Source organism: Bombina bombina, chromosome 2 (assembly GCF_027579735.1).
Source record: "Bombina bombina isolate aBomBom1 chromosome 2, aBomBom1.pri, whole genome shotgun sequence".
NCBI classification, from domain to species: Eukaryota; Metazoa; Chordata; class Amphibia; order Anura; family Bombinatoridae; genus Bombina; species Bombina bombina.
This window is the reverse complement of record NC_069500.1, coordinates 165,496,969-165,513,920: the sequence shown is the minus strand read 5'-3', so window position 1 is coordinate 165,513,920 and position 16,952 is coordinate 165,496,969. Positions and strand designations below refer to the sequence as shown.

Below are 16,952 nucleotides of genomic sequence, written 5' to 3'. Positions count from 1 at the left end.
ATAGGAGTCATAATTTGGATTGTTTATATCAAATCAGGTGATTTGGGACTATGCTTTGCATGATATAGTGCAATTTTTAGCGGATCACTTGCTATTGCTGATTATATATACTCTATTTTTAGTTTTTTTGTAATATTTTTAACTAATTGGAATATGTACCAAATTCAACCTCTGCAAGTATATATCTGTTATTTTAAGAGTGGACTAGATATTTTTCCCCCTAGCCTTTTAGCTGGTTGTTTACCATTGCATATAGATATTCAATATATTTTTATGTCAGAATGAAGTCCAGGCTTGCTTTAAGAGGCCTCTTGCATTGGTGGAGAGATGAAAAAAGATAAAATAGCCGACCTTGGTGAAATTGGCAAAAACACTACTTATGCATCTCCGGCACCTCAACACCATCTGAGCGCCTCTTCTCTGTTGCAGGCAAAATAGCTTGCAAAAAAAGAGAGCCAGCCTCAGCCAGGAGCATGTGGTCATGTTGACATTTTTGCATTTTAATGAAAAGTTTCTGAAATAGTGAATAACAGAATGTTATAAACAGTGATAGTCTAACTCTTTCTAGTTCTACCTCTTTTCAAACAGTTTGTGGTTTGTTTTGCTTAATTATAAAAATGTGTTCTGCTGCTTAAAAAATTGGACCAACAGTTGTGTTAATGTAAAGTTTTAGTCTGAAGTTTATATTTATAACACTCAGTATGTGGATTTTATTTTAAATACAGTGTATAGGAAAAAATTAATTAATTTTTTATCTGATTAGTCGATTAATCGAAAAAATAATTGGTCGATTAATCGATTATGAAAATAATTGTTAGTTGCAACCCTAGAAAAAAATAATAGATACATTTTAAACTAAGTAAAATTATAATTACGAGGGACAAAATAATACATTCACTTAGGGCACGTAGATCCTTGTTTCTCCAACATCCAAAAAAAAAATAACGCTAACAGTTGCTGGTACGTGAACATTACTACTATGACAATAACCTTAATATCAATACTTGTTTGTTTCCTGTCACCAGACCTCAAAACAGAAATAAAATGATGTGAGGCTTTGTTATAACAATTACATGGCAGATTAATGAACACAATATTACACATTTGAAAGAGGAGTGCTGCTATTAAATATTACCCCAAACCTGGATTTTGTTCTACAATGTAGTCATTGTCTCCAAGAATATCACCTGACCCCTCCTCTTTCAAATGCATGGTCACTTGATTTTCTGTGAAAAATATTCAGGAAAATATCTAGGCCTTCCTAACTTGAGAAAGAGGCTCCCTAGGCTAGGAAAGGCTTGGATGAGTATTATCCAGTTGATCTAGACACACGACAGAGGGCTAATTAAATCAATATTTTTCTTAGATTCAGTAAGAAATACAATTCTATTCCATACATTTTAAAATAAAATTGTTGGTTTGTTACAGAGAAAAAAATTAAAAAAAAGAGAAAAAGAAAGGGATTTTAGCACTATGCTATTAAAATATGTGTATTAACTTCAGTAACTTTATTACTATAGTGGTAAAAACCCAACCGTTTCCTCTTTTCTTATATGTTTAATGATGCTTTAAAGGCATTACACTACGTTGTGGTGATTATAGCACCACCCCTTTTGTTACTATATACTTGTTCTCAGTGCCTGGATCTATTTTATTTTTCTTTGCTACAGCCAAAGTATCTCCTTACCTCAGAAATCAATATACTCATGACTGCATGTTATTTTCTAAAATATTGAAATACTACAAATAAATGGACATCCCTTTATACCTACTACCAGGCAAGCTTCAAAATACCATTAGGTTTGTAGATGGATACATAGATAGGATTTATTTGAAAGTGAAGGTAATGTTTGACGAATCAGTCCCCGGTTTTTAATAATCCTATTAAAAACAAGGGCACTTTAATTCATCAAACTTTACATTTCACTTGTTTTGTTCAAATACTTACCTTTTAATCCTGACAGCCGCTGCAGCGCTTCCTCCACCCGTCGGGAAGCCTCTTCATACGTCAGAAATTATGAATCCGGCTTACTCCAATCACAGCTTTCCCCCCGGGGGGGGCATGGCCTGAGGCAACGATTTGATTGGAGGAAGCCGGATTTGTCATTTTGGACCCGCGAAGAGGGCTTGCGACGGGTGGAGGAAGCGCTGCAGCGGCTGTCAGGATTAAAAGGTAAGTATTTGAACAAAACAAGTGAAATGTAAAGTTTGATAAATTAAAGTGTCCCTGTTTTTAATAGGATTATTAAAACTGGGCACTGATTTGTCAAACATTACCTTCACTTGAACAATACATATAACAGTGAATTAAAAAAAAAAAATAACAGGAAGGAACTAGCTTACCCTAAAAGGTTTTCCATAAATTGATTCACCTCCTAATCCAGTACCAGTGGGATCTCCCCCTTGCACTATAAATTCTGGGACAACTCTGTGAAATATTGTGTTCTCATAATAACCTACAAAAGAAAAACATGACAGTACGTTTTTGCTGCAGTGTATATATTTTTATTTGACTATTGATACATAAGTTTAGAAAATTTATTTACTAATCATGCACTGCTCGATATTACTGGGCAAGCAGTAAATGTTAACCTATTTACTCTCTTCATGCACATTATAAAATAACCCAACTACTTTCTATTCGGACAACTAACTTTTACTGTGATCATTTCCTGTCTACATTTTCTTCCCATTCTTTGCATCGGTTTCCTTAAAGGGACATGAAAGTCGAAATGTAACTTTTATTGGGCAGATAAAGCATGGAATTGTAAACAACCTTCAAATTTACTTCTACTATCAAATTTACATTGTTTTCTTTGTATCCTTTTCTAACAGCATACCTAGGTAGACTTAGGAGTGAGCCTATGTCCTGAGCACTACATGGAAGCAATATCTGTAACAATGTTATGTGCAGTATTTGCAAATATAAACACTGCAATGTCATATAGTGTTTAACATTGTACTCTACTGAACCTACTTACATATGCCCTTCGAAAAAATACCAAAAGAATAAAGTTAATTTGGCAACAGAAGAACATTAGAAAATTGTTAAAAATGATATGCTCTATCTGTATCCTGAAATGTAATTATAACTTTCATGTCCATTCATAAACTTCAGTACAGGGATGAAAACCATAGATCCAAAAATGTTAGATGTGTCATAATTTATGGAATTCTAACCATATAAACCATTCACATACTACAAATATATGGCTGGCTGAATATTTAAGGTGACTAGAAATGTAAACCAATTTGTCAACCCCTACACTACTATAACCTAGTGTGAGTAATAAGCAAGCTTGTCTTGTTAACCTATACACAAGAGAACATTAAAGGGCCATGATACACAAATGTTGAAACACTTGAAAGTGATGCAGCATAGCTGTAAAAAGATGACTAGAAAATATCACCTGAACATCTCTATGTAAAAAAGAAAGATATTTTACCTCAAAAGTTCCTCAGTAGCCACCTCCCATTGTAAAGGATTTCTAAGCAGCATTTTAGTGTATCTGTCCTGGGACATCTTAGGGGATGAGCCTCGTGAACTCTCATATTATTTCACCAAACAGGTAAAGGAAGCTTACTATGAAATCTCATAAGAGTTAAGTCAAATCTCATGAGATCACAGTAAGAGTTCATGACCTCAGCACTGCTGATGCTGATTGGCTGCTGTTCATTTCTTCATTTTTTTTTACCTGCAGCTGGGAGCAGCTGAAGTATAACTTTTTACACAAAACTTACTCTGGTGAGCTGAGGAAATTGTGAGGTAAAATATCTTCCTTTTTTACATAGAGATGCTCAGGTGATATTTTCCTGTCAGCTTTTTACAGTTATACTGCATCAGTTTCAAGTGATTTAGCATATGAGTATTATGTCCCTTTAAGGAAGCTTACTATGAAATCTCATGAGAGTTAAGTGAAATCTCATGAGATCACAGTAAAAGAGTTCATGACCTCAGCACTGTTGATGCTGATTGGCTACTGTTCATTTCTTCATTTTTTATTTTTACCTGCAGCTGGGAGCAGCCGAGTATAACTTTTTACACAGAACTTACTCTGCTGAGCTGAGGAGATTGTGAGGTAAAATATCTTCCTTTTTTACATAGAGATGCTCAGGTGATATTTTCCTGTCAGCTCTTTACAGTTATACTGCATCAGTTTCAAGTGATTTAAAGGGACAGTCAACACTTACTTTAACATGTTTTGATATTGAAAATAAAAAAACGGAGGCCCGCCTACACTATACCCCTCCTGCCATGCCGCCTTGCTTCTGTCCTAATCAGCGTCGCTAACTACTCCAATACCCGGTAAATATGGATGCTGAACTCCCCCCACCATTACGTAGCTGCCTTCTTCTTCAACTGATAAGCAAATCAGAATCCAGTCCTCGGACAGAAATTGCACGCGCGTATTAGAGTAGTTAGCGACGCTGATTAGGACAGAAGCAAGGCGGCAAGGCAGGAGGGGTATAGTGTAGGCGGACCTCCGTTTTTTTATTTTCAATATCAAAACATGTTAAAGTAAGTGTTGACTGTCCCTTTAAGCAGATATAGGCATTATCTTTTATACAAATGTCAAGGTTAATGCAAAAGAACAAACAAGGCCCCAGCTGGTAATCCCTGACATTCTGATAGGTCCCAGCAGATGAATCACTAAGGTTTTACCCAGGCCCAGATACACTCTATCTGTGGCAGAGTGCCTAATCAGTGGACACATAATGGCGCAGACCAGGATCACATAACCCCCCAGTGCAAAGGAGAATTTTGACAGAACTAGGCTGTGGTTAGGTGGGCAAGAGGAGGTATTTCAAGAGATACAGAAATTATAAAAAGATATGAAAACATAAAAAGGCAGTGATGGGCTAATTTTAAGTTGAAATATATAAAAAAATTAATCAGAAATATTTACATTAAAATAAAATTATGCACAAGAGTATAGCACAAAATGAGATATACAATTTTGACTTTGTATACATTTATATTAAAAGGGACACTAAACCCATTTTTTTTCTTTAACAATTGAGATAGAGCATGCAATTTTAAGCAACTTTCAAATTTACTCCTATTATCAATTTTTCTTCGTTCTTTTGCTATATTTATTTAAAAAGCAGGAATGTAAACCTTAAAGGGACATAATACTCATATGCTTAATCACTTGAAATTGATGCAGTATAACTGTAAAAAGCTGACAGGAAAATATCACCTGAGCATCTCTACGTAAAAAAGGAAGATATTTTACCTCACAATCTCAGCAGAGTAAGTTCTGTATAAAAAGTTATACCTAAGCTGCTGTCCAGCTGCAGTTAAAAAAAAAATTAAAAAATGAAGAAATGAACAGCATCAGCAGTGCTGAGGTCATGAACTCTTTTACTGTGATCTCATGAGATTTCACTTAACTCTCATGAGATTTCATAGTAAACTTGCTTAAACTGAATATGGAAATAACGAGTGTGCACAAGGCTCACTCCCTTGCCTGTCCCGGGACAGACATACTGATTTGCTGCTTAAAGTCCTTTACAATGGGATGTGAATACCTAGGACATTTTGAGGTAAAATATCTTCCTTTTTTACATAGAGATGTTCAGGTGATATTTTCTAGTCATCTTTTTACAGCTATGCTGCATCACTTTCAACATTTGGGTATCATGGCCCTTTAAGAGCCGGCCCATTTTTGGTTGAGAACCTGAGTTATGATTGCTTATTGGTTTGCTATTTGTAGCCACCAATAAGCAAGCGCTATCCAGAGTGCTGAATTTAAAATGGGTTGGCTCCTAAGCTTTAAATTTTTGCTTTTTAAACAAAGATAGCAAGAGAACTAATAAACATTGATAGTAGGAGTAAATTAGAAAGATGCTTAGAGCTTGATTTATCAAAGCTGAGGCGGACAGGCTCGCCTGTGGCGGGGCGAATTTACCCGCAGGAAGTCACCATTGCACACGAGCGCTATTTTGCGCTCGCGTGCAATCCCGCCCCCTGCCCGCGCACAGCCAATCACGCGCGGGCAGGAGCTGTCAATCTCCTCGGTCGGACTAGACCGCAGAGATTAAATTTTGCCACCTTAGAGGTGGCCAAGAGGTCAGGAAAACAGCGGTCCGATGACCGCTGCTTGTTAAATACGACAAGCAGGTTCTTGTAACAACTTGCAGCTTTGATAAATCGAGCCTTAAAATTGCATGCTTCATCTGAATCATGAAAGAAAAAAAATTTGAGTTTAGTATCCCTTTAAGAGTCGGCCCATTTTTGGTTGAGAACCTGGGTTATGCTTGTTTATTGGTTTGCTAAATGTAGCCACCAATAAGCAAGCGCTATCCAGGGTGCTGAATGTAAAATGGGCTGGCTCCTAAGCTTTAATTTCCTGCTTTTTAAATAAAGATAGAAAAAGAACGAAGACAAATTGATAGTAGGAGTAAATTAGATAGTTGTTTAAAATTGCATTCTCTATCTGAATCATTAAAGAAAAAAATGGGTTTAGTGTGCCTTTAAAGGGACAGTTTAGTATAAATTAAAATTTCCTTATTCAGATAGAACTTTTAATTTTAATCAACTTTCCAATTTACTTTTATCATCAAATTTGCTTTTTTCTCTTGGTATTCTTAGTTTAAACTAAACATAGCTAGGCTCTTGTTCTTTTGTTACCGTATAATGTTCTTTTCTTACCATATAATCAAAAGGATACATTACCTTCCAAGCAAAGCTGAACAAAGTTTCTGCATGCTTTTGGTGCTTCTTTTGACCATAATTCAATGTCAATGTCCCCAGCAGTTGTTTTAAGCAAAACCTTTAAGAAAATGTAAGATACACTTCAAAAAATTCAAACAGTATTGATATCAGTAAACTGTGCTGAAAAAAAACACATTTTAAGCATATGTTCCCCTGCTCCAGACACTCTCTCTCCTTTGACCCTCATTATGCCTTTTTAGATGGACAGTAAGATTTAAATATTACACTTTATCATGCAAATTAAATGAAACTAAAGAATATTAAAAATATTTATTTATTAGAAAAATGTTAAAGCTGCTTATATTTATGTTAAAGCTAACAAGAAGTGCTTGTCTGTGTACCACTGAGACTTAAGGAGTAATGCTCAATGGTTTATAATTATACAAATCATCTTATACCATCAGATGCAAAATCATTTAGTTCTGTAATAAAGTAAAATCCCAAAATCTCTATTTTACTAATACCATTACATCTTAAATAGTGATGTACTGAAATGGAAATTCTGGACCGAAACCGAATTCGAAAATCCGGGATGCACTTGGCCGAAAACCGAAACTAATACCGAAAATGTTTTTTTTCAAATTATTTTCAAATGTTCTTTTAGTTTTTTTTAGCATAATTAGAGCCAATAAAAAAAGCCCACACTTTTATTGAAAGTAACACACTAAAATTGGACAAAAATATCTTAAAACAATAATATGCTACACAATAATTTTACCAAGAAAAAAAAAAAGGCAAAAAATAATGCAATTTTCGGCTAAAATGTGTCCGCGACCAAAATTTTGGTGCATCCCTACTTAAAAAAATTATAAATGTCAATATACTGTATTATTCTTCATTTAGTTCTATGTAACAGATTCACATTTAACAGTTTTTTTTACCAATTATCCAAATAAAGTATAGTCCTAGAAAACTCATATGCTGAACAGTAAGTCAAGTAATAAACCTAAACAGCAGCTCTAGGCAAGCATCAAATTTGAAACATGCTACACAATAATTTTACCGAAAATAACAGGCAAAATACCCGAAAACCGAAATAGCCAAAAATGCCATTTTCGGCCGAAACTTTCTGCGGCCGAAATTTCGGTGCATCCCTAATCTTAAAGGTACATTATAACATTATTTCCTGTCCTCCAACTCATTGCTCGACCCTCTGCAATCTGGCTTCCGTCCACAACACTAAACTGAGACTGCCCTCACCAAGGTTACTAACGATCTCCTTTCTGCTAAAAACAAAGGCTACTACTCTTTACTCATCTTACTTGACCTATCTGCTGCCTTTGACACTGTGGACCATCCCCTTCTCCTACGGTCTCTCAATTCTCTTGGTCTCTGTGACACTGCCCTCTCCTGGATTTACTCTTATCTCTCCAACAGATCCTTCTCCGTCTCTTTTGCTGGTGACTCTTCCTCTCTATTGCCCCTGTCTGTTGGAGTACCTCAAGGCTCTGTCCTGGGTCCTCTACTCTTCTCTATTTACACTTCTTCACTGGGTAAACTTATCAACAGCTATGGCTTCAGCTATCACCTCTATGCTGATGATACCCAGATCTACCTTTCCACCCCTGCACTCTCTCCTTCTGTCAACTCTCACATCAGTGACTGCTTATCTGGCATTTCCTCCTGGATGGTCTCTCACCACCTAAAAATAAATATGTCCAAGACCGAACTACTTCTAATTCCCCCCTCTAGCTCCACTCCAGTCTCTAATTTTTTTCTATCACTGTTGGCGGCACCACTATCTCCCCATCATCCCAAGTCCGCTGCCTCGGACTCACGCTTGACTCAAATCTGTCCTTCATTCCCCACATACAACTGCTCTCTTCATCCTGCCGCAACCACCTACGCAATATCTCCAAAATTCGTCCGTTTCTGAGTGCTGAAACTACCAAACAGCTCATCCACTCCCTGGTAATTTCCCGACTTGACTACTGTAACAACTTACAAACTGGCCTCCCTCTAGCCCGCCTCTCTCCCCTCCAATCCATCCTTCACTGGCTCCCCATTCACAACAGAGTTAAATTCAAAATTCTCACCCTGACCTACAAAGCCCTCACCAATGCTGCCCCACCCTACCTGTCCTCACTCATCAACAAATATACTCCTGCCCGTCCCCTAAGATCCAACAACGACCTGCTTCTTGCATCCTCTACCATCACCTCCTCTCATGCTAGACTACAGGACTTCTCTCGTGCGGCACCAACCCTCTGGAACGCACTTCCTCGAGATGTCAGACTTGCCCCTAACCTCTCCTCCTTTAAACGTTCCCTAAAGACATTTCTGTTCAGGGAAGCTTATCACCCAACTTATCAACAAACTAACTTCACTTAACTAACAGTTGCCCTCTATCTCCTCACTAATATCATTCTCACCTCTGCAGTCCCCACCTCCTCTATCCAATCCTCCTACCCGTCTAGATTGTAAGTTCCCACGGGAATAGGGCCCTCAATTCCCCCTGTATTTGTCTGTAAAATGTTGTGTCTTATCGTATTGTTTCTCCACTGTACTGTTATCCTTGTACCCATGGGCAGCGCTGTGGAATCTGTCGGCGCTTTATAAATAAAGAAGAATAATAATAATTATAGTAAAAAAATATTTCTACATGTTCTAATCCATTATAGCATGTAAATGTAAGAACCTACAAAACTGTGTTTAACTCCCGCAAAGAGGTTAAACACACAGTAGAACTACCGCTCAGGTCTTGTAGAGCAATGTTTCTCAACCGCGGTCCTCAAGTACCCCCAACGGGCTAGGTTTTCCTTATAGCTAAACCAGTACACAGGTGAAGTAATCAGCTGAACAGTTACACCCATCTGCTGATTATTTCACTTTTTAAACAATAGAAATTCTGGTGTAGACTGTCCCTTTATGTATGTGCAGTGTGGTGTACCAGTGCAAATCGACTCATGCTAGTCATAGACTAAAACAGCATATACATGTAGGGGAGCTATATTTTCACTGTGACTTTGTGTGACACTGGATCTTCAGCAAAATATTACTAGACCTAGAATGGATATTTGTGGGACTGAAAAGTATAGGCAAATTTGGATTTAAAACTGAGACTCACATCTTTTTCTACCTCCTAAACCAATTATGTTTATATTGCTACTTAAATTTTTCTTATTTCCCTGCACCAAATTACCTGTCTCTAATCACCAAATACGTATCATATCACCTCACCCCAAAGAGCCACCTATTTCATTCATCTTTGACACCCTATATGGTATTAAAAACACTGGTACCTTGCCATTCGAAGGTGGCTCTTGTATATAAATGTTACTCATGTTCTCTTCTTTCCAGAAAACAAACCAACGCGCGTAGTAGGACGGACCGGAGCAAACCACTTCTTTTCAGAAGGGGTGTCCTTAATATTATAAAGTTAAGAAATCAGAATGAACACCTATGATTTGTTACAACACACTATTTCTAAGGTCATTAAACACAATTTTATTAAGAGAAAAAGCAAGAACTACATTTTGTGCAAAATAAAGCGAATCCTTTATTATTTCCCTGTGGTTTGGTGCGTTCCTCTGTGTGCATCGTCTAAACGGGTATGCGGGAAAATAATTACTCTATCTCTCGTTCCGAGTGAGTTGTCTTGTTCGTCAGCGCGGAGGGCGATTCTACACTTCTGTATCACAAGCACCTATGTGTTATGGCTCTACCAGGTCAGTTTGCTTTATGCATTTAGATCATTAAAGCAGCAGGATCAGTGCACTCTCCGTGATAAAGTACAGTTGTCAATGGTGTTTAGGAACTTCAGATTTCTTCCGCTATGCGCATGCACATATAGCGAAATAGTTTATAGAAAACGTGCCCAACTATGTTTTATTACTAGTTAGAAGTTGTGATTCCAGAAACTATTCTTATTCCTGTGCGTTTACTTATAAGGCGCAATATTTGCAAAGTGTGCTGTATGTTTGTAAAGCAAAACCGAAGGAAATGTATCTGTTACCTTCATAACATGTCAAGAATCTGCAAGAAATTAGTCATCAGGAATTGACATCATTAAAGGGATAGGAAAGTCAAAAATAAACTTGCATGTTTCAGATAGAGCGTGTAATTTTAAGTCATTTTTAAATCCACTTCTATTTTTAAATGTGCTTCGTTCTCTTCTCTTTGTATCCCTTGTTGAAAATGAATATGCAAATATATCCTACACTAGTGTGATCTAGCTGCTGATTGGTGCCTGCACACATTTGTCTCTTGTGATTGGCTAACTAGATATGTTCAGCTAGCTTTCACTAGTGCAATGCTGTTCCTTCAGCAAAGGATAACAAGATAATAAAGCAAATGTGATAATAGATGTAAATTGAATTTTTTTTTTTTTTTAAATTGTATGTTCTATCTAAATCATGAAAGACAATTTGGGGTTTTCTGTCCCTTTAATGAAATTTGCCATTTATAACATGATGGGATCTGGCTTGCTTTGTCTTCTCACTTCTGTAATTTAATATTTATCCAAAGTTGTATGAAATCTGATATTTATAGGGGGGGGGAGATCAGGCTGTCTCAAAGTTATTTAATTCAAACGGATATAATAGCGAGTTAGAAAACTGTTCTAATGTTCTAAAGCATTTACCTATTGCATCTCCTGTATGCCTCTAATTTTGTGCTTAACACCCATAAAGAGGTAAACATATATAAACATATTTCAGTGATACTGCTTCTACTCCTACGCAGGTTACAGTTAGTGAGGCTATCGGAAACGGCATATGCGCGTAGCTGCCGGAAGTCACCAACCACCACTCAGGAGTGTATTGAAATTTAACAATGTATTTAACCCCTTTACAGGGGGACATACTAAACAGCATATGGGGTTAGACACACACACGTTGACAGTAGGGGGATAGTTAAAGGGACATGAAACCCAAAGTTTTTTTTTCCATGATTCAGATAGAGAAAACAACTTTCCAATTTACTTCTAATATTTAATTTGCTTCCTTCTCTTGTTATCCTTTGCTGAAAGGTTTATCTAGGCAAGCTCAGGAGCAGCAGATAACCTAGGTTCTAGCTGTTGATTGGAGGCTGCATATATATACTGATTGTCATTGGCTCACCAATGTGTTCAGTTAGAAACAATTAGTGCATTTCTGCTCCTTCAACAAATGATACCAAGAGAATGAAGAAAATTAAATAATAGAAGTAAATTTAGAAAGCTGTTTAAAATTGTATTATCTATCTGAATCATGAAATATATTTTTTGGGTTTCATGTCCCTTTAAATCCTCTAGCACAGGGTTCTTCAAACATTTCCCGAAGATCCAGTGCAATGATACTACATACCTTTGCAACTTTATTTGGTTAACAAATAGTTAAATATGCAATGCAGTTGTAGTACACTGTAAAAGTATTCGATCACTGTGAATGTTAAACTGTCTCTGTTTAAAGACAAAATGATAGCGTATACGTGACGGTATCAAACTGGTAATGACATGTACACAGTGAGTATAGTAAGTCCTTATTATCAAAAGGTGGAACTGTGGTAATGATAAAATTTGCTGGTAATGCAGAGTAAACGGCAGTTAAGTAATGCATGTAAATCACGGTGCAAAATAAGCCAGGTATTCTCACCACTTCTTCCGCTTCTGAAGCTCCACCTTAGGACGTCCTGTTAACAGGTAGGGAGACGCTCCTCTGGTTCCCGGATGCACAGGCAATAAATATAGAACAAAATCACCTGTATTAGGACTGAACACATCCGCAGGACGATTGGTGCAGGTAAAAACACAAACTTTATTGTAAGTAGTACAACAATCACAGGGTGCAAACAAGCTCAGGAGTGAACTGAGAACAACTGAAACGTTTCAGTTGTTCTCAGTTCACTCCTGAGCTTGTTTGCACCCTGTGATTGTTGTACTACTTACAATAAAGTTTGTGTTTTTACCTGCACCAATCGTCCTGCGGATGTGTTCAGTCCTAATACAGGTGATTTTGTTCTAACTTTATTTGGTTACTTGGTCTGAGAATTTCTGAAGTAATATTCAAGATAGCTGCAATTTTTGGCAAAGTTACTACAATTTGTGTGTACTTTTTTGCAGATTGTAGTCAAACTTGAAAGTGTTGTAAAAGGTAATAGCACACTCACCACACTCTCATACAACACACACCCACTCTCATACAACACACACGCCACATACACTCTCATACAAACACATGTCGCAAACCAGTAAGCATGGTGTTGTGACCTAGTAATGGGTCCTGACCTTTGGTTTGAAGAATCCTGCTCTAGCATGTTGCAGCATTTTCCTTTTGCACTGTAATGTCCCATTAACCAAACTGAGACATACTGTTAACTGGTAGCAGCGGGCTGTTTGCAGGTCTTTATAAATACTTTATTTAAAAAGTGTTATCCGATTACAAGGGGGTGGAAAATAGTAGCCCATATTATTTTTTTTTAATTGATATGTTTTTAAAACATGTTATTGTTTTTGGGGAATTCCATGAATACTTGGAAATGTATCATACATATAAAACGTTGTCTTTCAAATCACATCTTTCGATTCTATTAATATGTTTAGTGTAAATTTTATGTGACCATATTATTAACTAAATCATAGCCTATAAACCAAGGGTGGGCAAGATGTGGACCGCGGTCTACCAGTGGACCGCGGGTGCATTTGGAGGTGGCCGCCTGGATTTTCAAAGCCTGCATAGTAAGAGAAAGATTTCACCACCGTAGATGTGTGAGAAATCTATTTCTTACTTATGCAAACCGCTAAACATGTGGCCTATCAGCACGCAGGACTCATATTGTGCATCTTCAATAGACAGAGACAAGAAGTTTCCGATTGGCAGATAACAGACCCCCCCCTTCATTATGTGCTTGTCTCTAGTATATTTTTTTACTGCTTTGATTGGCTGCCCGCTCGAGGCCAGAGGAGCTCTACGCTACGGCAAAAGGAGTAAGGAGGGTATTGCCGGATGCTGGAGGGCACAATCACCCTGGAGCCTGTAGTCAGTGATTATGCAGAAGGTTCACCCCGGATCCTGAAGTCAGCGATTATGCAGAAGGTAGGAAACTCCAACGTTCATAGGTGATCAAAGTAACATCAACGATCTTAGTAACCCCTTGTAAACAAAGCTTTGGGAGGCAAAGGGTTATGGTGGGAGTGGGCGTGGACACTGACTTGGAATCTGAGGACGGAGTGTTTGGTCGGACAGTGCTTATATCTGACAGTGCTGTATAACAGATGGAAATAAGCAGATTCTATGTAAAGTTGGATCTGCTAATGTTCATCTGCTATACAGCACTGTCAGATTCATACTGTCAGACCACACACTCCTCAGATAGAATTCCAAGTCAGTGTCCACACCCACTCCCGGTTTAGCTGCTTGTTCACTTCTGGTATTCTAGGTGAGACTTAGACACTGTACAAAGCGATCATAAAAGACCACAATTTTTGCAATAGTTTTGTGCTCTCTCCTCAAGTTTGGGCAAAGTGTCACAGTGCTAAAATGATAAAATACTTTTAATAAGACATCTGTAATTCCTAGATAATAGGGATGCACCGAAATTTCGGCCGCAGAAAAGTTTCGTCCGAAAATGGCATTTTTGGTTATTTCTTTTTTTGCTTTTTATTTTCAGTAAATTATTGTGTAACATATTTCAAATTTGATGCCAGCCTAGAGCTGCTGTTTGAGTTCATTACTTGGCTTACTGTTTTGCATATAATAATAGTTTTCTAGGACTATACTTTATTTGGATAATTGGTAAAAAAAAAACTAAACTGTTACATCTGATTCTGTTACACAGAACTAAATTAAGAATAATTCTAGCAATGCACCAAAATTTGGGCCGCCGAAAATGTGCAATTCCAATTTCGGCCCAAAGACGACCAAAATTGCTAAAAATGTACAGCCCTCCCCTGTTCTATTGAGTTACATGTCTAACCTTAGCATAATGTGAGCAGCACAGCACTGGCATGGTACAGAGAGCACACACATAAGTACCATGACATGATATTTGAAACCAGCAGTGTCCTTTTTTTTTTTTTTTTTTTTTTTTTTTTTTTTTTTTTTAGAAGGAAACCAAAGTATCATGTTTATAAACAATTGATATTATCAGACACAGCCCTAAGCACACACAGTGAATATGTATAAGCCTTATATACAGTGCTCATACATCAGCCTCATGTGCATAGACATTTTATTTGCTTGAGGCAAATATGCATGCTCAATCTGACAGGTCAGTGTGAGACCCAAACCTGGAACAAGGCGGAGATGCGATGAGAGACGATCAGGTTCAGCCACGCCCATGGCACGGATAACTACACCCAAAAACAAAACACAACATGTCCACCTCGTATTGTTGTCTGGCTATAACCACGCTCTCCCTTGTAGAGCTCCACCAGTTTCACTGCAGATCACGCCCATTTGTTGGAGCTTTCCCACCTACAAGCTCTCTCAGCTACACACACAGTAGTTAAAAAAAAAAAAGAAAAAAAATAATTTTCGGTTTCGGTTTTTGGCCAGGGGCATCCTGAATTTTCGGTATCGGTTTTGTCCAGAATTTTCATTTCGGTGCATCCCTACTAGATAAGTATAAACTTTGAGTATTGATGTAATGTGGAGTAAAGGGAAGCATGAAAGGAAAAGGAGGGACTGAAGGCTGCAACAAGCGCGGTGAATGGATCGCAAAATTAATTACATATGAGCTGACCAATGATGGTGAATCATGGTGTTTTTTTTTAGTTAGGTGACCACGTCACTTGGAATAAAATTTGAGGTAGCGCTTGCCTTACAAAAGTCTGCCCACCCCTGCTATAAACTGTACCGCCAATAGTGTTATTCATTATAGCTAAAATACTTTTTTAACAATCTTCTAAATGTCTGTTCACCATATAAAACCTGTAAAATACATAGTAACTGTTTTAATGGTCATACATTGCTTCCTTTTGCACTGTTGGAATTTGAAGAGTGTAAAGGCTGTGACACACTGCAAGTGGAGCGGTGCGCAGCGTGTAGATGCCGCTGTGCGCGCTCAGTGTGTCCTGCCTTTTCATCTCTGAGCACTCTGCTGCGTCAGGTCGCGTAGCTAAGCGCTCAGAGATGAAATATTTGAACTTCAGAAGCGATGCGACGCGGTGCGAAGCAGCTGCTTCGCCTCGCGCCGCATCGCTTGCAGTGTGTCACAGCCTTTAGACCGAGAATAGCACAGGAGCGCTATCAATTTTGTAAAATGAAACTTTTTTTTTTTTACAATGTTATCTGTTGAGGCTGCAGAGGATCCCACTAAGCTAGAAGACCCAATGGGTATTTTGCGACTGATGAAAATGCAGTTGTCTGCATCATCTAAAAGACACCTCTTCTTTATTTTATATATATATATATATATATATATATATATATATATATATATATATATATATATATATATATATATATATATATACACACACATATCTTTTTTCTGTTATAAAGAACCCTTTTCTTTAGTTAATTAATTTAGTAGCAAACAGTATATTATTAGATATCCTTAATGTGACTTACAGGGTTAAATAACCCTGCACCAGTCACCAGTTTGTCACTATCTAGCCACTCCAGGCAAGCCTGTAACTTAGTTCAGTGGGTACAAGAGTTAACAAACACTCTAGTATGTACTAGACCCAGACACATGCCCACACTGCACTTTAAAGGGACACGGAATCCACATTTTTTCTTTTGTGATTCAGATAGAGCATGACATTTTAAGCAACTTTCTAATTTACTCCTATTATCAAATTGTCTTCATTCTCTTGGTATCTTTATTTGAAATGCAAGAATGTAAGTTTAGATGCCGGCCCATTTTTGGTGAACAACCTGGGTTGTTCTTGCTGATTGGTGGATACATTCATTCACTAATAAAAAAAGTGCTGTCCAGAGGTCTGAACCAAAAAAAAAGCCTAGATGCATTATTTTTCAAATAAAGATAGCAAGAGAACGAAGAAAAATTGATAATAGGAGTAAATTAGAAAGTTGCTTAAAATTGCATCCTCTATCTGAATCACAAAAGAAAAAATTTTGGGTTCAGTGTCCCTTTAATGCCTCCCAAATAAACTATCTCAATGCTGCCACCATTTAAGATTTTTATATGAGAAATACGAAGGGAAAACCCAGACTAACAAATTAAAAAATTCCAAAACACAATTTGGCAAAAATCAATCTAAAAATGTTATTTACCAGTCTCTTCATTAACCTTGTTCAAATATTAAACATAGGCAAAACTTAAAGGGACAGTCAACACCAGAATGTTT

The 16,952-nt window shown here is 37.4% G+C and overlaps 2 protein-coding genes across 2 annotated transcripts in view; one reads left to right on the top strand and one right to left on the bottom strand.

Annotated features, from left to right (window-relative positions):
• The window catches only part of CWC27 (CWC27 spliceosome associated cyclophilin), a 484,083-nt gene extending 474,044 nt beyond the window's left edge, over window positions 1-10,039 (bottom strand). The window contains exons 1-3 of the mRNA XM_053701329.1: window positions 9,961-10,039; window positions 6,680-6,776; window positions 2,344-2,456 (exon numbers count right to left, since the gene is read on the bottom strand). Of these exons, the coding sequence (XP_053557304.1) occupies window positions 2,344-2,456; window positions 6,680-6,776; window positions 9,961-10,002 (252 nt within the window). The 5' untranslated portion in view covers window positions 10,003-10,039. The remainder of the gene's footprint in view (window positions 1-2,343; window positions 2,457-6,679; window positions 6,777-9,960) is intronic.
• A 215-nt stretch (window positions 10,040-10,254) lies between these two features.
• SREK1IP1 (SREK1 interacting protein 1) overlaps window positions 10,255-16,952 on the top strand; it is a 211,021-nt gene continuing 204,323 nt past the window's right edge. Inside the window, exon 1 of the mRNA XM_053701328.1 lies at window positions 10,255-10,386. Coding sequence (XP_053557303.1) covers window positions 10,374-10,386 — 13 coding nt within the window. The 5' untranslated portion in view covers window positions 10,255-10,373. The remainder of the gene's footprint in view (window positions 10,387-16,952) is intronic.